General features: G+C 38.0%; 1 protein-coding gene across 19 annotated transcripts in view; it reads right to left on the bottom strand.

Moving 5' to 3' along the window:
- Positions 1-363: 363 nt before the first annotated feature.
- Positions 364-24,358, bottom strand: part of Zbtb20 (zinc finger and BTB domain containing 20) — an 806,989-nt gene continuing 782,994 nt past the window's right edge. For all 19 annotated transcript variants that reach the window (XM_071615319.1, XM_071615317.1, XM_071615313.1 and 16 more), the window contains one exon: positions 364-23,719. In XM_071615319.1, the coding sequence (XP_071471420.1) occupies positions 23,298-23,719 (422 nt within the window). In that variant the 3' untranslated portion in view covers positions 364-23,297. The remainder of the gene's footprint in view (positions 23,720-24,358) is intronic.

The following is a 24,358-nucleotide window of genomic DNA, read 5'->3' as shown; positions in this document are numbered from 1 at the left end:
TGCAAAGATTGAAGGGTAGAGTCTGCAGTCATTCAGCCCAGCCTCCTCTTAGGAAATTATTCTTTCAATTTAAAGCTCTCTTTCCTTTCCTCTCTTTCCAAACTCTTCCCCAATTCATTGGTGTTCAGTCTGAAAAGACATTCTGATTAGAAAAGTTTCCCTCCATTCAAAATGCACTGGGAAATGGAAGCTGCATATACAGTGCCACCCACATGGACATTGGAAATATCACTTGGACAAATGAATTGTGTGTGTGTGTGTGTGTGTATTTTAGGTCTGAATATACAGTGTGTGTGTGTATTTTAGGTCTGAATATACAGTGTGTGTGTGTGTGTGTTTGTGTGTGTGTGTGTGTGTGTACAGTAGCAATTGCAAAAAAGGGACCATATTCCATTTCATACTAAGATACAATGTGACAAGAAACATTTCTGTGCAGGGAAAAGAGTTTCTTTGAATCTTATCACAACACTGTGGTGGGAAAATCAGGAAATGGGTTCCCCTTTCAGCAGTCACCACAGTAACCTTCATTGAGAACACACATGCCCAGGTATCTGGTCTGTGCACATGTGTATGTTAACAGCTAGCCATTCAGCCAACAGGTAACAGAAAGACAGCAGATAGCAAAACACGGCAATAAGGTGCTCAAAGAAAAAAGTGGCACCCACTCCTCAAATGGATGGCCACATTAAGGTGCTTCGAAAAGTTTTTTTTTCTTTTCAGTTTTTATTTCAAACATTAAGAGAGTACTGATTTGCACATGGTAGTTCTGAGCCAGGCCAAGGGTTTTGAGATTTCTGACATCTTCCTCTGAAAAGGGCTTTGACTGTAGTTGTTCTGTTCAGTTGGTTGTGGTCACTTGAGTTGATAACTTTTTTTTTTAATAGCCAAGAACTGAAATCAAATCAACATGACTAAAAGAAATAACTGATGAAATGGTATAGAACATTACTGCATTCCCATTGGATCAAGATGGTTTCGCCCATTTTTCCTTTTTCACTAACACTGTTCCTTTTTTCTTTGTTACAATCCATTCCTTATGAACCTACAGAAATGACCAAAGTCACTGCAAGTAGCTGTTTTTATTTTTTGTGATCTGTTGCAAGAGTCCAACCTTGTTTCCTCTGCTGCTGTTTGTGTAGCATCTGGTTTTGTAATGAGCATCTGGATTTGTAATGAGCATCTGATTTTGTTATGTGCATGTGTGTATATATGCACATATACACACCTATACATGTATAATATATACACTATATATATGTGGATATATATAGGAAATGTGTATACATTTATACATAATATAGTGTATACTGTTTCAACTGGAGATAAATTGAACTGGGTTCAGACACTAGCACATGGTTATCTTTCCCCTGCTCCCTCTGTATATTTTAAACAGTCCGGAGCTTTTATTTTTTTTTTTAAAGTGCATTTTCAATGCAGAATAACTGTAATCCACTGATTCCTTGGAAAACATTTTTGATGAGAAAAATCTGAAAGTTCTCAGCCCCAAGCAAGAGAAACCTGGGTTTGTTCATGCCAGGGGCTGACGTGGCAGTGCCAGGCTTGTGCCTGAGTGATTACTGGGCATTCTGGACTTCGGGCACCTTAGCAGCAGCAGCAGCAGCAGCAGCAGCACCTTTGTGAGAAGGTAGAGATAGAAAAGGAAGAAGGAAGGAAAGTTCAGATGAGAAAGAATGAATGTGTTGTGTGCGCACGCTGGAATTGTGAACTCTGACTGTAATGGGTTTGTGCAGTCCCTGGTTGGCTTCAGCTAAGAAAGGCCGTTTAGCTTCTTCCCCATCAACTGACACCAACCTCCTTGTGGCCCCCCCGCGTGCTCAAGCATCACCCATAGTCCCCACTCCCGAGGCTGACTTCTTTGTCAGTTTCCTGTGGGTATGTGAGTGCCAGCATCAAGTAGAAATAAGGCACCAGAGAAATCAAAATGTCACAAAAAGATGCAAAACCCCATTTCAAAGAGCCTCTCCCATTGCTCCATTTAAATATTGCATGTGATACCATTCATTTGTGTGTACTTAAAGTGTGTCGAATACAGTCTCTGAAAGGAACTTGAGGCCCTTCAGCACCAAAGGTCTTAGGAATGCACCCTTTGTCTAAACATGCCCACACTCCCACCGCCCCTGCCCACCCCACCACAAGCAAAAGCACCAAGTCGGGAGAACAAGGCAGCCTGCCATTGCTCGCCTCATTTTGATAAGATTAAAGTCTATGAAATAGAAATTTCAGGAATTGCTCTAAAATCAAATGGATTTAGGCTATCGGGTATCTGATTACTTGATGCTCTAAATGTCCAAAGAATGTTGTGAAAGGGTTGAAATGTTTGTGTTTAATGTGCTAAACAGAAATGACTTCTCAAATGATGCCCAAGTCCTCCACTAACACTTCAACCTCTGTTATTAAAAAAAAAAATTAAAAAGACATTGTATAAAGGAAGAGGTTCATCTAACTATAAAAGGAAAAAATGAAGGCACGTGATTTTATTCGGTCCCACAATCCTTAAGAAAAATGGTATTTTGCAAGTGTGTGTGTGTGTGTATGTGTGGGGGGGTGTTTGCACACATGAAGTGGGAGGCTGAGGGCCATTGGGACAGTAGTCCAAAGGAAGTTGGAAAAGAGAACAAGAGAGAATTTTGAGACAGAGAGAAGAAATGGAGGCCTCTCTTCAGCTTTCTGTCATTGACAGTCTCAAGATTTGGCTGCTTTAGGGTCCAGAAAGGAATTTGTTTGTCTTGGTCTAGAAAGTGCCCCAGTTAAATATCTCCAGTTAATCATGTTACAGCTTTTGGTGTTTCCCTTTTCCCTTCCCTCCAGCCAAATGATTTTTTAAAAAAATATCACAGTTTTTAAAAATTATTTTTTCAATTTGAAAAAATATGGAAAAGCTATTGTTCAACCGAAGGCCCACTGCCTCTTCATCTTCACAGTGAGCAGATGGATGGACAATCTACAGAATCAAAGGGGAAGCCGGCAAGGTCCCTTGTGCTGAGTGGTCCCTTGCCTTGCCTCCCTTGGGCAGGGGTGCTTTCACAGCACCCACCCTTCTTTCATTTGGATCCTTGTCCCCCTCCCATCCATGGAATGTGGGTTAGTGAGAAAGGCAGAGCCATTCTAGAGAGCCATGGTGACAGGAGAGTCTTAGAAGCAGAAGGTGAAGGAGCGTGGTTAGCAGTGCGCTCTCCGGCAGCCTCGTCTGGGGATGGGACAGCGTGGCTGCTCCTGAGGCTGAGGTCCCACTCACATTTTACTTCCTGAGACCTCAGCTCTCAGGTTCACCACCTTTATGCCTCTCTTTGTATCAGAGCTGGCCCCAGTCCTTAAGAAGGCAATGATCCAAGATGAAGAGGCAGAGCCAAGCGGCTATGTCATACAAAAAAAGGGCTATGGACAGTGGGATTTCAGAAACAAATTTAACTTTGGTTTTCCAACTTTTTCAAACCATAAAAATTAAAGCAGGGCTTCGGTGGCTTCGATCATCTGAGAGCTGTTATATTTTTCTCATTTGGCAAGGCTAAGGCGGAGGGGAAGAGAAAAGGGGTTTCCCATAATTGGTTGAAGACACAGGGTGGTAAATGCTTCCACACTTAAACTCACAGTCCAGTGTTTTTGACATTTCATAAATAGCTTTTTTTTTTCTCTAAAAAAAGAATAAAACAAGAACAATCCCTTTACTTACTCATCTGAAACAAAATAAACAGCAGTGGGTACAAACTTCTTCTTGTAACAATTACAAAAAACAACAATATAATCCCAACTTTTAACACGCATCTTGAATCAGTTATTTTTTTTTAACCTCAAAACTGCAGCATATCCTTAAGGGCAAACTTTTCGATTAGTTTTTTTCTTTTTTTTTTTTTAAATAATGTCTTCACCAAAAAAACAGTCTTGTACCAATAAAATGCATTCAAAAATAGAAAATATTACACAACAAAAATATGTATCCTTCCTTTCCAAAAAAGATTCTTCACAAAAAAATGTAGAAAAAATTCCAACAATTATTTTCCTCTCCTAAACATTAACTTTCAGTCTAGGGCACAATTATTTATTGATTTAAATGTCTGTTTTTGCATAAAACATGGAAGATGCAAAACATTTACTGTATTAAGATTGTGAAGTTACATCCACTCCCACCCCTATTCAAAAACAAAACAAAACCCAGAAAAAACCAGCAAACATTAAACAAATGTTGTAGCTGGTAGATTAAGAGAAATACCTCTGTCCTTCCTTCCACGGCACATTCATATGGGTTAACCAGCCCTGTTGGTATTGGGGAACGCTGAAGAAGATCAGGCTGGATCAAGAACATCTTTAGCATATGTCAATGCTCAATGAGTCATTAATGGTCTCCCATGTTGCAGGACCTTCCTCTGCAAAATCCTCACAAAAGAGAAATGCGTGAGGTAGCGCATAGGCAGTCAAAGGACTGAAGTGTGTCCATAGGTGTATGGTACACATACATACAAAATACTTTATCACACATTGTATGTGTATGTGTGCGTGTGTGTGTTGTTTTCTTCTCAAAATGGAGCTGAAGCCTATGATAAAAAGTAACTCAGAACTTCAGTGGTATGAGGAAGGCTGAGGTTATTTCCTTCATAATCTTTTCCACATTTAACCTGTTCAGGTATTAACTGGAACAATGACAAGATTTCTGATTGCAAAGGAATGCCCTATTTTCTCCACTCCCATTGAACCCAGGTTCCTTTAATATTTTTAGCATTGTAGTTTAGACTATGTGGTTTACTTTCTTGATGATATTTACTGCATTCATGTGGGATGCAGTTCGTATGCGTATTCAGTACGAACAGATTTTTTTTTGATACTTTTCCCCCTGTTGCTTATTTGCTTGCTAGTTTTTTCTTCATGGTTTTGTTTTGTTTTGTTTCTGATTTTGAAACAGTGAAATGTGTCCAATTTTATTTCCAGTGCATTAAACAAATTTTAAATTAAAGAAGAAATAAAATGTTTCCCCTCATTCTTCTAAAAGAAATGACTTGATAAAAGTACAATATAATAAAATCAGGCATTGCCAAAAATAGCATGATGTACAACCTCAATTACATCAAAGAAAACAGACAAACAAACAAGAAATTATAGAACATAAGCATGAAGAAGCCAAGATAATATAATCCCAACTATGGTATGATTGGCAAGCACTGTTTAAAAAATAGGTAAGGCTACTCTTAGATTTCTAACTCAACATAGTTGACCACTGCTCTTCTGTCTTTTCTTTCAATCCTAATCTCTTACTCATTAGTTATTTATATCTTTAAAATGAACAATTTTGTTTTTATATTTTTGGTCTACAGTAGAATTACATATTAATAATATAATAAAAAGATATTTCATTAACAGGTTGGTACTGCATCCATGTGGGGAAAATAGAAAAAAAAAGTACTCAAATAGACATAGCAAATGGACTCTAATCTTACAAAAATAACCACAAATGTAATAGAAATGATAATCAGGGCAACAGATTAAACCAAAAACAGGTATAGAAGGATATATTTTGGATAATATAAACTCCTGACACGCTATGCCCTAGAATTGCAGTCTCCAAACCTTTCCCATGATTCCCACCCTTCCATAGCCTCATTCAAAATTCAAATAGAAATGAAAACAAAATGAAAATAAAGTAGACAGGTGGTTGAGCCTGTCAAAGCTTCCAAGTCATCTTAGCTGAGATATCCACTGCTCAATGAGACCAGGTGGATAGTATTTGAGAAACTGGCTGGTCATGGGGAGCTGCTAATGCTATTTCTTTTTAATTTTGGAGGAGTTCCCAGCCCACTGATAAAGAGAGAAACCAAGGAACCAAAGAATTTTTCTGGTAATACATATGAGATGAAACTAACTGTGATAGAGAGGGCACTGTAGTAAGATGGGAAAGAACACAGAGGGGGAAAATGGCCAAACCTTAGGCACTACCTTCATCTGTTTGCTTTGACACATTGGTTTCCTTCTTTATGAGCATCTTTTAGGATGAGTTATAGGCCCCAATGTTTTCTGACCAAATACGTGTCCGCTCAGCTGTTGACATAATATTCATGCTTGCTGGCCTCCTAAGAACTGGATGGCCATGGGTGCCTGCACTTGATGAGCAAAGTTGTAATGGCAAAGGCTCTTTACACTAACTCATCCTAATTGGTGGCTGATTCACACTGATGGAGCATTGCAGGAAAAAATAAAAGAAGGAAAAGAATTGGTAAGAATTTAGCTTGGTAATCAACAAATGTGAAGTTTTCTTCCAGTAGAAGGAGAAGGAAAAGAGAAAGAAGATGAGGAGGAGAAGGGGAAAGGGAGGAGGAAGGAGAAGAGAAGAGGAAGGGGAGAAATGGCATTAGTCAGAAAATACTGCTTTTGGTATTTTTAAACTTTTGAATTGTCCTTGGTTTTTCTCTTATTCAGTTGCTCCAGTTTAAAGGAGAGTTTAGAATCTAGTGCAAATATTAGCAAATCACAGCATTCCAGGAGCAATATCCTATCCCTTCATCTTAAATGGATACTATCCCTTCAGACCTCCTCAGAAGACTGGGGGCAATGGTCCAGAAAAGCATAAGTGAATAAATTATTAATCTAGTACTTGCTACGACAAGAAAGGCACTATCACAACAGATCAGCCTCCAAGCATTTCCTTACCACAGGCTTGGGCATTTCAATCACTCCAGCAACCACACCAAAACCTAGACCCAGGTTTTTCAAGACTTGCATTCATTGGCCACTACTATTGGCCCTGACCTTGCAGAGCCTCGACCTGTACTTACACACATGCTGCCTTATGTTTCACTAATGATCCAAAGATTAAGTTCACTCTCTTCCTTGGAAGTTTCTTTCTCTCCATCAGTCTCCAGGTCATGACTACTAAAGACAGTGAACAGTGTCAAGTACTAGCTTGTATTTTTTCTTCTATTTTTTAAAACCCCTCACCAAACCCTAAGTCATAAAGACAATTCAGTAGCTCCTCCAGTGACAAGGTCTCCTGTTAATAGCACTGTGAATGGAAGGAAAACCAAAGTAGTATCCCTTGACCACCAAAAGCATATCCCTTGAGCCTACTGTAGTACTTTTGTCTGTGAGAGAGAAGGTTGGGTTCTGGAGATTAAAATCTTTGGTGACAGAACTGGAGTGGGTATGCAAGATTCAAGGAAGAAGTTATTCCCCAAAACCTCAAGAGAAGTATCCTAGAACAGTTAATATGAGTCTATCTTAAAAGGTCAACTATTTCTTTCCATAGCTTTGGTTTGGTGTAGTCATGTCCTCTTAGTGCTTACCCAGTACGTATTTGTTAAGGGCTCTGAATTGAAAGTTTCTTATTTAAAACTGAGATAATGCCTTGAATTCTTAAGGGGTTGCTAATGTTAGTTCTGAAAGATCTCCAGCAAGGCTAACAACTTCTTTAATTTTTTTTTTTTAACTTGGAATGGTAGACTTGGACGGATGGTAAGAAGGAGAGAGAAAAAGACAGATATCAATGTTGTTATTTTAGGAAAAAGGCCTCAATTGAGAGTTTTCAAAATTGATGCCCTCCCATGTGATAGTGTTCAGAGAAATTCAATGTTAGCTGTCAATACAGGTTGTGATCTTTTCTTCCAGAACCAGAAATTCCCAAAGCTGCCACCCTGGGTTCTGGAAGAGTCCCTCAGCATCTTCACTCTTGTATCATTATTCCCCACACAATCTATTGCTTTTCCTGTGATGAAAGATTCTTTTATTAAGAATTACTAAAGAGCTGTCAAACTGATTGCTTCTAAGATTAAAAAAGCCAATAAAAATAAATCCAACAAAGAAAAGTTAGGAAAAAAAGGAAACCTCAAAGCTAAACTTTTAGGCACTGTTAAGGTCTCTTCTTACTAAGGATAGTCTGTGATGGAGCATCTGGTTGGTTCTGATCAGTCCTCCAACCCTTTCTCCAATTTTAAAGTTGGCCTAGCTTGTTTCAAAATAAACCTTTCACCTCACTGTTCTCAGTGTTTATTGCACTGTTCCCTTATGTCATCCTAAAGGACTCTACCACATGCATGACCTTCCTCTTTGGTTAGCCTAATCTAGGTTTCACCCAGGGATGGAAAAGTATCAGGGTGAAAGGATATCCTAATGTGAACAAGGTTATTTATTTATTGTAAGGAGCAGGTACCACTGCCCTCTGTCACACTGAAACATGCACCAGCCAGAGCTTCGTGATGAAGACTTCCACATTCAGCTGGCCAGCTTCCTTGCTATCTCAACTCTTAATGAAAAGCTTAGCTGGAAACAACATTGGGTAAATTTCTTCTTGAACACCCTCTGTTTGCTGTACAAACCAGCTTCTTTACAATAAGAAAACAAGTTTTTATCAGTGTGGCAGTTTCTAGGCTTGAACAAGGGTTGGCAAAATTCCACAGATTCTCACTAATCCTCCTAAGACCAAGCATGGAAATAACCCTCCATTTTTGCGATGTTTCTCATTTTATACCTTTCCTCTTTCTTTCCTAACACACTTTCTCCCAGCACAAGTAAATACATTTCAGTAGTGCAGTGCAGTGCAGTCAGTCATACTTAGTGCAAAAAAAAAAAAAAAAAGGGACTCAAAGTTCAACCCAAAACAGCTCTTCCTAATAGATATCAGTGCTACAAAAGTGGGAAATTCAGACTTCACCTTACACTTCTGTGAATCATCTCTTTTGTTGTCCCTGTTTTCAGTTCAAAAGAGAGAAACAACTAGCATGAACCTATGTATTACTCTGTAAAACATGAAGCTGATAGCCAGAAAATAAAGGGAAGTAGTCAAATGAAATCAGGGGTATTATTTAGAAGAGGAAAAGAGCTATTTAATGCAAAGGTCAGTAGTGTTTTTTATTTAATGGTTTTTATCATGTCAAATGGCTCCAATAACTAAGGGAAATGGGTACAGAAAAAGACAAAAATTTCCTGTTTCCCAAAACAGGTCCTAAATTTAACAATGCTGGGCTCTTATTTTTGAATAGTGCAATCAGCTCCTCTTCAAGGGTTATTGGCAACAGTCACCTTACCTAACAGAGAGAGCACTAAGAATGCTCATTTTCCTACATTGACCACTTTCCCCCTTGTTTCATTCCCCTTCTATTCACTTTTTTCCCTGACTACACACAGATATAGATACACACACATACACAGAAATTCTCAAGTCCCCTCTCAGGATAATGGATTGAAAACTGGTTCAAATAGCTCAATGACACACTCAAGCAAAAAGTACAACTATTAAATATGAAAGATAATTATTACACCAAAATGAAGATACAGCATTGTATCACTTCTTGTATTTTTTAGCAAGAAAAAAAAACATTCATAGTAGGATTTCTTAAGGAGCTTACTTCTTGCTTAAGATGAATCTAGAATCAGTTTGAGATGTGACAATATGAGTGATTCTGGAGAAATGTTTTGCCTTTGGCTCTGTCTCTTCACTTTGTCTGAATTGCTACTCTGTGAATGTGAACCAGCTTGTCTGCTTAGGCCCACACATGTGCTGGGAGTTTCAGGTGAATCGCTGTGCAGTTTAGAATAGATTGTACAAACAAAGGAGCATGGCATACTGGGGTCAGCAAAGTATCACTGATTTTCTCTATCATCAGCTTCTCACCTTCGTTTGCCACACAGGATGAGGATTACTAAAAGTCCCTCCTTTCATGTACTCTGAAAATGACAACTCTTTCAACAATAGTGCAAATGCCAATTTTAATTAGATATATGCAAATTACCCTTAATTTATAGCTTAGCAGTTCCCTCAGGAAAATTGAAGTGTAAATCAATGGGACTTAAGGAACTGCTGAAAATATCTTTGAGAATTTTCTACGACAAATCTATAAGTGATTCCAAATCAAGATTTGTCCCAAGGATAGCAAAAGTATAGTAACTATCTTTGTTTTGCAAAGATTCTCCTAGAATACACAAAAATACACTTCAGTTTATAGAAAAATCTTACTTCAAATTTAAGCCATTATTTTCAGTTATCTTCCTGAATGCTCCTCATGTACCCTGGAAAGCAGATTAGGTATACAAATAGTCAAGGGTTTCTACAAATTTTTTAGATGAGTTTTAAAGCATTCAGAGAAGTCTTGAATCAATTAAGTGTAGTTATCATACTAACTCTTTGAACTATCATCATACCATGACAGGCAGCCATGACAAGGAAGAGTTTCAACAAGTTCCTCTGGTAATCCTGAAAGCTGGCTTTAGCAATCCAGGATGGTATAGAATTTGATTCCATCACACTGTCCTGCTTCTTCTCTTTGCTTTGTCTCTGCTCACTTAATTGAAATTGCAACTATTTTAAAGATTGAGCCAAGAATGTAAATTATAGGACAATAGACAGGTTATTAAAAGGTTATCAGCCTATTTGTAAACTGGGTTGAAAAACAGTATGTATTCAAATGTAGACTAAAATTTCCTTTAAAAAAAAAATAGTTTCTCACTTAAACGTTTCTTCCTCTGCGATGATGGGATGTGGACAGGTGAAGTACTAGTGATGCAGTTACAATCTCCCTCTTATGACCATCTCCAGTGCCTGGGTGGTGGGTGAGATGAGAAGCAATGGAGAAATGGAAGTTTCTATTTCAGACCTCATGAACACACAGAGTCTTGAAATTAAGATAAAAGAAATTCATATAATTATAAAAATCTATAGATCAACCGAGTTTGACATTTTATTAGCACCCTTTCTTTTTCTTTGCTGGGTATTCTGCACTAGTTGCTAATAAGAAACATCTGCAGGGCAATTGAATTAAATTAATTTATCTCTATCCTTATTCCAGAAAAGATTTGAGAAGGCAAGAAGGATTTGTAGTATAAAATGCATGACCTTCATCTGCAATCAATTCTCATTCTTTGGCCGGAAACCTGTTAGTTTGGGCAAAAAGGATTTCTTCCTCAAAGAATAGTTTTTAACTATTCTATGCTCAAGCATAGAGAGAATTTCTGTCCTCAAAGTTCTCAAGTGCCATTAGAAAAACAAAGATTTTTCATGGAGGAACAACTCCTTGATGGTAAGATAGAAGGCTTTTTTGCTAAGGGGAAAATAACTATGGTGGTGGTGGGGATTCATTAGACTGCCCATGGACAGTACCAAATTAAAGGATCAAAATTTTTCACTAACTTGAGAAGAAAAAGGTAAAGGAAAAGAAATACATCAACAAACAAACTTTACTAAAATACACATTCCTCCAGTTTCAGAATTCTAAAAAAACATATAATTATGCTTAAATCAAGGTTTAGAGATAGCAAACAACTGTTTTAATGTGTAGAAGTATTATCCCTTTGCTTTACCATGTTTCACTTTCTTTGAAGGAATTGTTATCTGTGCACACTTGTCCTAAAGTCCAGTGCAGAAAATAAACTCGTTTGCTACCAGTCTCAATCTCCTAAGCTATATTTGCAAATACTAAAACTACATATCTGTAAAATGAGATGCAGACTTTCTGAAAGGCATTGTGGGGTGGGGGAGAAGCAAGCTTTTTATGGGGAAAAAAAAGAAAAAAATCCCTCCCTAATCTCCCAAACACTATATACTATAGTGTTTCTGACCATTATTTTGCTGCATTAGTTGTTAGGGCTGTTGGTGCTCCTGACAGGTGTCAGCTTGGAAAAACAGGAGGCTCACAAACAATATGAAATTCACATCTTGGAGCTCTAGAATATTAAAAGGGATTTAGACATTAATCTGCAGCTAACACAGGGGTTGTGGTGAGAAGTCCCAGGTCTCAGGGTTGAAAGTTTTCTTGGGAAAATGGAAGGAATAATGTCAAAAAGGCAACCTGGCTTAACTGGACCAGATGGGATCGATCAGGACCAGATCCTTTCCTACTACACATACACATGATAATAGTTAAGAATTTAGAAAAGAATATTTTGTTCCTTCACACAGCAATGCCTACAAAGAAGGGTATAGGGTATTTTAGATAAAGAACACTTTAAAAACCAATACCAGGAGTCAGAAAGAACAAAAGAAGAGAAAAGAGATAAAACTGATTAGAAGAACATGCCAAAATGAAAGGCATAGTTTTAAGCAACTTCAATATTGGCTTTAAGAAACATTGTTTTCCTGCTAGGTGATGCCTCAGGAGGTCTTTTGGACCTTCTATTCATTTCCTTGCTCTCTATGGTGAGTTGATGCTACAAATTAGTTTGATTAAGACAAAAGCTGGGTCAAGCCTAAAGTCAAGTAAGAATACATTTATCATATTAAATCTTGATTCTGTTTATTAGTGGGTCAAGCAAGACCTGAAACTATATGCCCTGTGCATTTAAAACCAGGCAATGCTCTACCTGTCACAAGATTTGTCTTTGTATGAGCTGAGGGGCAATGTGGTACCATGGCAAGGACATCAGACTGAAAAGGGAAGACTGTTAAAGGGCTACTGTGAAGAAGATATTAAAAGCATCTGGAAAGGGATATACACAGAATGGTATCAGTCTTCTGGAAAATGATCTGAACATCAAACAGTTAAAATTCATTGGAATGAGATCTAGCACAATGATAAAATTACATGGTTGAGTATTTCGGAATTGGGCAGCATATACTGTACATCCCTTAGAGTATCCATCCAGCCTTATTAATATTTTCTTTAAGTACATATAAAGTGTATGTTTAAGCCACCTCTGGTTGCAAAATACACTTAACAATCTTTATTGATCTTTTCATAATGAAGAAAATTACTGTTCAAATTTCTAGGCTAACTGATAATTGTTTTTTCAAAAAGGTAATAAGTAAAGAAATTCTTCCTAACTTTTTCTGCAATAAATTTAGGTAGAAGTGGCTTTACTTGTTTGAGAAGAGCTTCAACAGTTACCAAAGTTATTTTGAAATGTTACCCCTTTCTTTAGATTCCTGTAAATATAGTCTCTGATAGACATGATGTTTGGCTAAGTATTAGCAGGGGTTGAAATAGTCAACATTAGTGATTTTTCTCTCTCAGAGATGGTCTACTCATATCAAGAATTTGAAAACTGTGGTATTAAAAAAGAAACACAGAAATACTTTTCTCTTTATCTTTGGCCAGATGTGAAGGTGAGAGGAATTAATGATCTCAGCTAGTACAGTTGACATTTAAAACTGTGACTCAGGTCCTCCCACTCTCAAAAGAATATTGACAACTTTTAAAATCTGGAGCTAAAATGAAGACAGGTTTCACTCTGCCTACGAGTTTCAAGTTTATGAACTCATTGCAAGAAGGACATTCAGAATGGGTAGGGGGAAGGAAGAGAAATGAACAGTCAGGGATCAGAATTTAGTATTGGAGTTTTTGAGGGGTCAGTGATGAGACAAATGGTAATTCATAGTAGTCTTAAAAAGAAACAAAAAAATAGAGCAGGTTAGGAAAAGGAAAGAGGAATATAATAAGGTGATACAAATTGGATACAATTTGGAGAGTGTGCTCTCTGGAGTATGAACAGCTTCACTAATGGTCAACTCACAATCATATTTGTCTAGTAGAAATGTGTTTAGTTGAAAATGGAGAACCCCTTGTTGATTTCACTCTTAGACTCAATGTGCGCCCTTTCAAAGCAGACTAAGAGTGGGTGGTGCCTTAATGCGTTTCAGGACACTAGGGAGAGGTTGGGCAGGGTAGGGGCAGACAGTGGCTGGTCAGGTATGGCTAGGATGGGATCAGAAATTAATCTCTGAGGGAAGACAGAAGAAATGAATTGGTATGCTCACACTGAGAAACATTAATGTTGGTCTGAGGCAAGAGTTTGATGAATAGCTGTTTTGATTTGTCCTGAATATAGAATGGCAGGAATTAGACAGGTCTCATGAGCCCAAGATAGATGAAAAGCTGATCCAACTCTAACATTTCCCAGCCATTGGGTTGAAGAGCTTAGGGAAGCTGAAGGAACTCTTTAATCTCGAAACACTATCTAAAAGTAATTCTTATATAGGAAGACAGGATGCCTGACTTCTGAAAGTTCGTTGGGCCTGTTCAAGAGGAAAGGCACCAAATCCCCACCTTACTGGGCAAGTGGAGATTCTGAGGGCCAGATACCCAAGAGCCACTATTTTATGGATTCTAAAGACTGAAAAATGTGATATATATTTCTGAGCTCTATATTAACCTCTGTCAATAAAAATTTCCTCAAAGTCTGGCTTTAGTTTAAAAAGAAATCTCCTGGGAAGATGAACACTATATTGCCAAACTACCTCCAGGGAAATGTTGAAGACTTGTTAAAATAATTGAAAGCATATTGAAAACAGAAAGTAGTCAGTAAGGAACTGGTATTTAAAATCAATGTTTGAAAATACAGCTGAGACAACTAGGCATTTCCCTGTCCTGTGCTTCTCACAAGAGCAGCCCTTTGAAATGCAGCCTGTGTTATTTGGTCAGGTTATTGAAGGTTGAGCAGCCCCTTGGTCATATTTTTAGAAGCAAATATAGACAATGACAGTCCTAGAGGGGAAAATCACAGATACATTCATATGCACTTTTGTTCTTCAGATATTGAGAGGGTCAGCTCAACAAGATCACTTAGAATATGAACCCTCTTTGCATTAGCCACACCAAAAAAAAAAAAAAAAGTTTTCACTTTCCTACATTTTGCTAAGTCTGAGCTTTAAAAAAATCCTAAAATCCTCTAAAGACAATACTGAAGCTGATAATATAAAAAGCAAACTAGAGCAGTAATGATTATTATTAAATGCACCAGATTAACTGCAGCAGGTTGGTGATGGGTGATATATGCAAAGAAATAATATGTCAATCAACTCATGATCATAGGCAGATTCAAAAGTCAAAATGAATATAATGTAATATATATTTCAATATAGAGTTGTTATATATAGTGTGTATGTTTCTAGGTTTCAGAAATACTGCAATGTAGTGTACTGTACTTAAGTAAGCATACCTAAATAGTAACTCATATTCTTCCACAAAGTCACTAGTACTGTTAATTAAAAACAAAAACAAAAACAAAACTCATTTTTTTCCAGTAAAAAGAAATACCTGTGGTTACAGTCACAGACTTCTTTTGGATATAGAAAGACAATATACATTTTTTAATAACAAAAAAGTTGCAATTGTAAGTAGCCTTACTTCATGGGGTGGGGGAAGTCACCAAAATAGAAGAGGAAAGAAAAATGTCCTCTGAAATCTGTAAAGTAAAAATAATCTACGTGTCATAAAAAACAATAAACCATCTAGTAAAAGGAGGGCATGAAGTCAAAAAACTGAATCTGACTGTTTCCAGACCACCAAGCCTTAAGAGTCAGCTACAAGAGCCAGGTCCATTTATCCAGTATATTACACTAGAGTGACATTCTACTTTAATGTTTGAGATGGACAAGAGCCATCAATTCTTAGAGATTCCCCTCAAATATTCCCCTGATAGTCTATTGGTTTGCTAGACATGGTAAACAACCCACTCTTGGAAAGACTTTGGCAAAGGCCACACTGGTTTCAGGAGACAGTTTGTGAATGATGACAAGATCCTGCAAATGCAGGCAGCATTAAGAAGGTTTCATCTGGGAGTCAAAACGCACATGTGGGCTCTTGTGTGTGAGTGTGTACACACACTGGGTTTCAGAAAAGAAAGAAATGGAGGCCTCTGAGTCATGGATGGCTCAAGCCAAAGTTTGCATGGACCTTGCCTGCCTGACTTCAATATCCCTCCTGCTCCAAGAGACCTGGTAAGGTGCCCTCAATTGCTACTCCCTCTGTTCTGCTCCCCAGTTGGGTGCTTATGTTCCACCTTCTTCTGGAGGAAAACAGCATGTCCCTGTGGGTTTTCTGTGGGTCAACAAACTACTTTTATTTCTTCCAATTCCAGAACACTGCAAAAGGCAAGAGTGGGCAGGTGACTACTTCCTGGGAAGGGAGCCACAAATTTGGGCACAATGGTGGGAGGGGACAACTGCATCTATGTACCAGGACCTCTGCTTGTGTGTGCTTCTTTTGAGAGGTACACACACACACCCAGACAACAATAAATATAAACAAACACACACATGCACACACACATCAGTAAATCCAATAGAAGTGTAGCATTTTTTTTTCAAGTTTCTCCTCAAAGGGCTAAGTAGAAATTATTGATGGTTGGGCTCCTTCAGAATGCCCTTAAGCCTCATCACAGATACTGATGTACCCAACTAAGGCAACAGAGCAGAAGCGGGTATGTGAGATATGTTAGACCTTTGACTTCTAACTGGAATTCCAAAATCTCTCTTGCTGTCACTAGAGAATATGAATGTGGAATAGTTTTTAACTAAGAGCACCTCACATTGCATATGCACATGCATGTGCACATGCATGATGTACAGGCATTCTGGACAATAGCTCTGCCACACTGGATGAGTTAAGACCCTTTCATTACTAGAATCTACATATAAACTGCAATGATGTTGTGGGTACCTGTTGAAAATGGGGTTAATTTTTTTTTCTATCTTAGGTGTATCAGCCTCTCATTGAGGCATTCTGAACCAAGGAATCTCTGAATCTGAAGAGGGTTAAGTAGGGACTCTTATACCCCAAACAGATATCCCAGAAGCTGAGACTCTCAGGATGGTGGCTAGATTTTATTCATGATCTGCAGATTATGCTCTGTCACTGAAGATGTGCAAGTTCAGAGTTTGCACTTACAAAGAACCACCAGATAAAACAGATGCACTCCAAAACCCAAAGGGAAAAGAGTTGAGAGATATACACCAAAAAGAAAGCTTTTTGTTGGGATTGTTCTCCCTGTTAAGAAAATATTTGAAACCGGCATCCCAGGGACGTGTGATCATGCTTTATGGGAGTCACTATTTAGCAATATGATGTTTGTTTTACATTCAGTCCAGACCTATCAATGAAAATGAGTAGAGAGAAAATACCAGCCACTTCCTGAGAATGGCCAACTCTGGACAACTTTGGTGCCTTCCCAAGAAGTCACTGCTTCTAGAGTCCTCAGTCATGAACAGGGCTTATTTTTGCCATAATGCAACTACTAAAAAGCAAGAAATGTCCATTTCTTCACAGTCTTCCAATTTCTGTGTCTTTTGTCTTCTTCCCTGGGAGTTCTGACTTAAGGCAATAATTCTGTACTATAAGTGGCTACTTGTGAAAATACCTTAACTGAGGTCACTTCAGATTAGATATTTCAGTCTGAAAGTATTCCGTCTATGGAGCAACAGGTGGGGCCTAAAGAAGCTACTGGAATGACAGACTGTTTCAGTGGTGTGGAAAGATGATTTTTCTTGTTTTGACCCAGGGCATTTTTACCTCTCATTCAGTGAGGAGGAAACACTTAGTTCTGGAAAAGAACTAGTGCTATGCAGCAGTCATCTTCTACCTATTTGCCCTAAAAAGAATTGAAAAATACTACTGTTTCATTGTCACTTCCTGGGATCTGCTCATATACACCTCTGATTACTATGGATTCAGTGTTCAAGGAGGAAAAAAAGGTCTTCTGAGACTTAGAAAATCTTTGGGGTATTGTGGTCAGGCTGATCATCTTGATACCCAGTGCTAGAAATGATGCTTTGGATTAACAGTTTCCACATGCTGTGTTTACAGGAACACGAAGTCACCACAACCTTTCCTCTTGGAGGAGTTTAAATGGCATCAGAAATAAGAATGTTATACAGAAAGCCTTTGGGAATAAAAAAAATATATTCTCTCCAAAGGGCCTCTTTTTTTGTGTGCCCCCTTTCTGTCCTCCTATGTAGTTAGAGCACTGGGCAGAGATTGCTTTGGAAAGTTTGCCCCACATAATCTATTTTCTGGGTACCTAAGGAAACAACACTTTTCTTTAGAAAAACATGGAAAGGAGAAAAAGGTTGTGGTGGTCCCGTTGGGAAGTTCTGTCTAGTTTCAGAAAGCCCCGTGACTGGGTCCATTCAAGGCTTTCTGATTCACTGAAGACTGAGAGGGGGAACCTGGGCCACTGGGTCATTTTGCTTTCTCTGTGGTCTTAAGGGGTCTATTGAAATTCTCGTGCACCCTCTTTTGTTTGTCACTATGTCACTTGGTTCTGTCTCTGGTGTTCTATTTTTTCTCCCTTTCATTATTATTTTTTAATTTCTTTTTTCTGGGGAACAAAATTGATTATTTAAATAAAGTTCTTTTCTAATGAGTAAAGAAGTTTCTCAGAGTCAGAAATCACTCAAAAGAAACTCTGTTGACCCTACCCAAGGAAAAACCCAGAGATTTCTCTAAGTACCTCTTGCCAAACTTCCTAGTTTTGCTATTGGATGTTTCCTGGTTTAGTATTGTCAGATTCTGAATATATTTTGCAATTCTTTTGTTCTCTTCCCCAGAGCTTCCATTACCCTGGACTTCAACTCATTACTAAATTAATAAATTCTTTTAGAAGATTTCTTTTAAGAATCAAGTCACATAGAAAGAGCCTCCTCCTGTTCTCGGTCCCCAGGGCATCTCAGGTTGTGTCTGCTTCTGCATGTCACCTTCCTTTTGTTCCCTGTCTGCAGCATACACTGGCTATAGCAGAGGCATGTCTGATGCCACCATCTGATGTCTTTTCTGCAGAATCATATATCCCCTGCCCCCAGCCCCAACTAATCAAATAACATCTTCAGAAACAACAGAGGAAGGTTCCAGAAGGGGCACATCTATCATGCCCAGCCAGATCTACCTCACTTCCCCCTTTCCTAAGGGCAAAAGGTGTTAGAAGCATCACCAAGTTTTCTTTACAAGTAAGCAATGTGAGCCTTTATTATGTTTTCCTGGGGATCTGAGGGATTTGATAAGGGACACACCTCATTTTTGATTGTGTGATGAGAGAAAACACTGATTTGGTGGCATGAGCAGGGTACATAGTGCTTATGTGTTTGCATGATGGAAGTATTTGTGGGGCAAGGTGTTAGAACTTAAAGTGACACAAACACAGAGGAAGCCTCTTCGTTTTTCATTATCAGAATGCACAAATTCTCCCTGTTCATAGGTTTGAAAAGGTTTTCTTGGTTCTTATAGAATATTATGATGATACAAATGAAACCTCTGTGACTTCTTAATAAAGAAACCCCAAGTCTTTCTAAGAGCTACTGTGACCTCTTAAGGTGGCTAGGAGAAGGGAATGGTCTGCACCTGTGAATGAGCTGGGAATTCACTATGCATACTCTGGACACAAATAAATTCAAAGTATTAGGAACTCGGGAAGGGAGAGGTCTATAAAAGTGTTATAAGGAGTGAAAGTTTACAACTCAATTAAAATATATAGTAAAAAATAATTCAATTTTTTCTGGGGGGGGAGTGCGGGCTTGTTTTCCAATTTTTTCCCATTGTAGAACCCATGTGTTATAATTATTTCCTTTTTAGGGTTACATTTTATATTCTTAGGGGGTCTTTTATGCACAAATATTGGTATTTAATAGGAAAAAAAATTGCCCACTATACTGAGATACTACCAATGTTTTTGGTGCGAGAAGATTTTATTTTTCAAAGAGTATATCTTAATGTATTGAGATAAACACTCCCTTTGGACTTTCTCCCTTTATTTTGTCCAGCAAATTCTTTTCAAAACTATAAATTGCTAAAAAATGTTCTTTTCCATGCCAGTTCTTGTTCCCTGTACTCCTCTTAAGAGGTCTTAAATTTGGAAGATCTGCTTCAATCTTATCTTTTTCCTGGCTATTAAAAGGAATTTTCTTTTCTTTTAGTACTGATAGCATTCTAGGTTCAAGGTCTAAATGTAAGAAATTATAGGATTTAAACTAAAAAAAACCCCAAAAAACAAAAAAACAAACAAACAAAAAAAACTAAAGAATCCATAATGATTCTCTGATTTTGAGGCCAAATATGTTTTTCTATTGCCTGAGATATTTGTGATGGTTTATTTGTGATTGTGGGTTAGCAATCTGAAAGCATCTGCATTCTTTTGAAATAGGTACAGACTCGTTTATTTTCTAAATGTGGGTCAATTTGGAAAGCAGCTCTTTAGAGGCCAGACATACAGCAATAGCCTCTCAGAGCTTCTTTGCTCCCCCAGGATAGAATTCCCACTCCAATTTAGTTTCCTCCTGTTCTTAAAGAACAATTTGTCAATTATTTTAGGCTGCATGTTTGGGAGGAAAAGACACAGTGGGAACAAGTCTATGCCATCCAAACCTGGCGGTCCATTTTGTGGTGATTAAATCACCTCACTAACAATTCTTTTGGGGCCCCCAATATTTTTTTTTAAAGAGATACTTTCTTTACCAGGAAAGAGTGAACATTAGGGCTTCAAGTCACTTGTAGCTTTTTCTTTATATGCTCTACAACAAAAGGTGGATTTTAACCCACTTGCTTACCTTTTTTAGAACAGCAAATTAGCATTAAGGCAAATGGGTCTCCCCCAGATTTGAGAAGCAGTCAGCTAAACATGACCCAAACAGCACTCAAAATCAGCTTTTCTGGAGCTATTATGATTCTGACTACTAAGGTGAGCATAAAGACACTTTTTAAATCTATTACTGTCAAATAATTGAAAATATTTTAAAGTGTCTTTTGGCCTTCTTTCATTTGAAAGATGCTGAATGATTTCACATCATTTTCCTTTAAAATTTTTTCCCTTCAATTTTAATCTTTTATTTTATGGGTTGAATGACTTGTTTTCCAAAATATCAAGCAATTCCATGGCATAGTTAATTAATGCTCCCTCTATTGGTGGTTAATGGAAATATTAGAGTCAATATTGATATTTTAAAAGGCAAAATTGGCAATAGAAAAATGGACTTTTCATATATCTGAAGCCGTTTCTCATTGACTTTTACAGGTCAGTTTTAGATACAGTTTCCTTGGTAGAATTCCTCTTAGAAATCATAATGGGTGATTCTCAGTAGCCAGTTTACCATCCAAGTCTACATTAAAACTTCTAGCAAAATATCTACTGTAGGACAAATCAAACTCACAAATACTCCAGTTGCACGAATTCTACTAAACATCACAAAGAACTTATGGAAAACATCCAAGTTAAACAAATATCTAAAATATATGAATAAAACCAATTTAGTCATTATAGAGTTGCTTGCCTTGGAAGATTCTCCCTCGTGTGCTGCATGGATTTTGTAAATAAAACACAGGAAAATTAGAAGAAAAATTAAATTAAAATGTAGAGTAATTTTGAATCTAAAATATCCTCCCCTTTCTTTTTAAAGTTGTAGTTTAGTGTTTTTGCTTTGTTTCAAGATTGACTTTTCCCTTTAAGTATGTTAAAATATGCCTGTTGTTCACTTTGGGAGTATTATTAGGTTTAAAAAGTTCTATTTTTGTTGGAAATAGAAAACCATGGAAAAATCTACCATGGAAAAATCTCTATGATGATATCTTGATTAGACGGAGGAGAGAAATCCCAACTAGGAAGAGAGAGTGGCACCTGGAAAGATGCAGTAGATTGGTGGCCTTTTGAATGGTGGATGTCGGCATCAGGAAAATGGTTGATTTCCCTAAGACTTTTCCAAAAAGCAAAGATTAATAACTCATCTAATGAATTATCTTCTTATTTAGCCCTCGTAGCCATGGTGGAAAGAGTCAGAAGGTGACATCAGAAAGGAAGAAAGTAATTTTGGCATCAACGTATCATATTTTGTAACAGGCTTCTCATAGCGGTGCTTGTAAGGTTCTGAAGGGGGAAGGAGGTATGGGCTCTGTGAAGTCCTCCTCCTGGCTGACCACAAAAGAGACAAACCCATTTGTCAAGACATCTAGACTACTAGTGTTTCATCAAAGAAAAAAGCAGTCAACAGAAACTCTAGATTCATAAGAGCTCAATGAAATATTGGAGAAGCAAGAAAACTGCTTCTAAAAGATAAAGTCCCTCCCATGAAAGAGAACAGAATTCTAGATGGATCAGTGAAAGAAAATATTCAGTGGAGCAACTTAAGCTTGCTAAAAGTCAAAAAACTACATATCAAAATACAAAGCAGCAGTTCAAATTACAGCAGGGATGGGCGGGCTACAGAGGCCCTCATCAACCCAGGCAATACTTAAAATAATAAAAATTAAGAAAAATAAAAAAAAATATGAAGAAAATAACCTTCCTCTCTTTCAAATATAACTTTAGTTGCCTTTAATTCTTTCTATCTGGAAGCAGTATCGCTAACCTTAACAGTCTTGACTTACCAAAAAAATATATATATGTGTGTGAAATAAAATAAAAGAGAAGGGATTGGTGGCAGTGTATGCAAAACCAAAATAAAAAAAAATTACTTTTAACAATCTTACTTTTTTGTTTTTTTTTTTTACACAAATACTGTTGTAAATATATTAAAAAAATCAGCATTCTATCTGGTAAACGTCACTTTTGCCCCTCTATAAAATTCTGAATTAAAAAAGCCTCGAGAACTTTTTATTGTTCCCCCCACCCTCCATTCCTTTCTTTTTCTCTTCCACAAGAATATATCCTGACACTTTTTCTTTTTTCTATTTTTTTTCTTTTTTTGCAAAGATTGTTGGAAATAATCCTTCTCTTGTACCTAGAAACATAGGTGCAAATATCTGATATCTTTGTTTTATCTGCATTTCTGCCTTTCATGAAAGTCCCTCTTGATTGTGCTGAGGCTGAGGCTCAGCGAAGACACTGAATAAATACGATAGCCACTGTTGCTTGTTGCTTCTCCAAGTCTTCCTGGCTTCTGCTGAGAGGGGGGATGTGGAGGAGGTGAGCCAGGTGTGTGGACACGGCAGAATCTGGGGGAGAAGGCTGCCATTCCACGTTCTTTCCCACACTCCTGAACCCACTTCCCCCTGCCACCCCCACAGCCCTTTTATGAAATCAGACAACGTGGTAGGTGGAAAACAGCAGGGCCTTTCCTCTGGGTTTTCAACCAGAAGTGATATTCCACAGTTTTAACTGGTTACTGTAAAGTCCAAGCGGCCAGAATTGTGAAAATGTCCACTGAAACACTGCAAGCGGTGTACTTAAAGACAGTAGGCCTTTTAGATTTTGTTATATATTTTGTAGTGCTCTTCACAAGTGAAAAAATTTTTTTCTTTTCTTTTTTTTTTTTTTTTTACTTTTTTAAAAGATTTTTTTTTTTTTTTTTTTTTTTAAAGAAGGGTTGTATTTAGAGGCCAGTAGCTAGAGATCCAACCAGTGGACCTCCTGAAGTACTACCAGGCCTTAAGGCCACCATCCGAGGGAGACTGGGAAAACTATTATTCACCCGGCCTCCGGAAATGTAATGTACCAGCAGGCAAAAAACAGTTCTTCATGTAGTACAAAATGAAAAGAAACAAAAACAAAAACAGAAAGTAAAAACGAAACCAAAACATTTCTTAAATTCTAGTGCCATAGCTTTTTTGTTTGTTTATTTCTTTTTGTTTGTTTGTTTTGTTTTGTTCATAAGAAAGAGAGAAAGATACTACTTATCCGTCAGACACATGCATCCTCATGTGGTCGTTGAACTGCTCGATTTGGTCAAACTTTGCTGGGCAGACGGAGCAGACGTAAGTGGTCCCCTCTGTGCAGGCCACCACACCTGGGGGACCAGCGCGGACACCTGGGGGTGTGCCCGCTGGAGGGGTCCCGTTGCTGGCACTGTGCAGAGCCACATGTCGCTCCAGGAGGGTCTTGTGGGAGAACTTCTTTTTGCAGATGTAGCACTCATAGGACTTCTCCCCTCGGTGGAGGCGCATATGCACATTGAGGGAGCTCTTCTGGGTGAAGCGCTTGTTGCAGATACTACACTGGTATGCCCTCACTCCTGTGTGTGTCACCATGTGCTTGATAAGGTAATCCTTTAAGGAGAAAGAGCGCCAACAGATGCTGCATTGGTGGGGCTTCTCACCTGTGGGTGTGGGAAGAGATAGCAAGCAGGACAGAGCGAGACACAGCCAAGATGGGAGAATGAGAGACAGAAAAACAAGACAACAAAAAAGAAAAATAAAACAATTATAAAAAATAAAATCTGATTGTCGAATGGGTCATCCTTGACTGGAAAGATCCAGGCCTTCCTGGGCTTTCCTGTTCAGAGAAATCTTGCGCTAACGGATGCCAGATCACCAAATAAATTTTCCATGTCCCCATGCCAAAAACCAGCTGTCTTGGAAAGCTACAAGATACTCCCCACTAAAAGTCTTCAAAGTCATTCATTCTGTGGAGAAGAGGGAGGGTTGCTTAATAAGGGCTCATTTTCAGTGTCATCATTAGGGATTTAACTGTTTACCCTTTAACATTATCAAACAAATATAAGAAGAGAAAGATTCTTGGAACAGGGGGCTCTAGAATCTCTGGGAATTAGAAATATTGATCATATAGTTTGGATCTTTGGGGAAAGATTCCCCCCCTCCCCCCTCCACTGTTTTGCCTAGTAAATGTTCCTATGACAAATGTAAGTCTGGAAAAGATTTGCCAACATAGGAATATGTCGTTTTGAAGAGTTAGGCTTTCTCTTTTACCTCTTTTAAGGCAGAAATGTTCCTAAAAT

The sequence above is a fragment of the Marmota flaviventris genome, chromosome 8 (assembly GCF_047511675.1).
Source record: "Marmota flaviventris isolate mMarFla1 chromosome 8, mMarFla1.hap1, whole genome shotgun sequence".
NCBI lineage: Eukaryota > Metazoa > Chordata > Mammalia > Rodentia > Sciuridae > Marmota > Marmota flaviventris.
The sequence above is the reverse complement of the archived record's forward strand: the minus strand, read 5'-3'. Positions and strand labels throughout refer to the sequence as shown.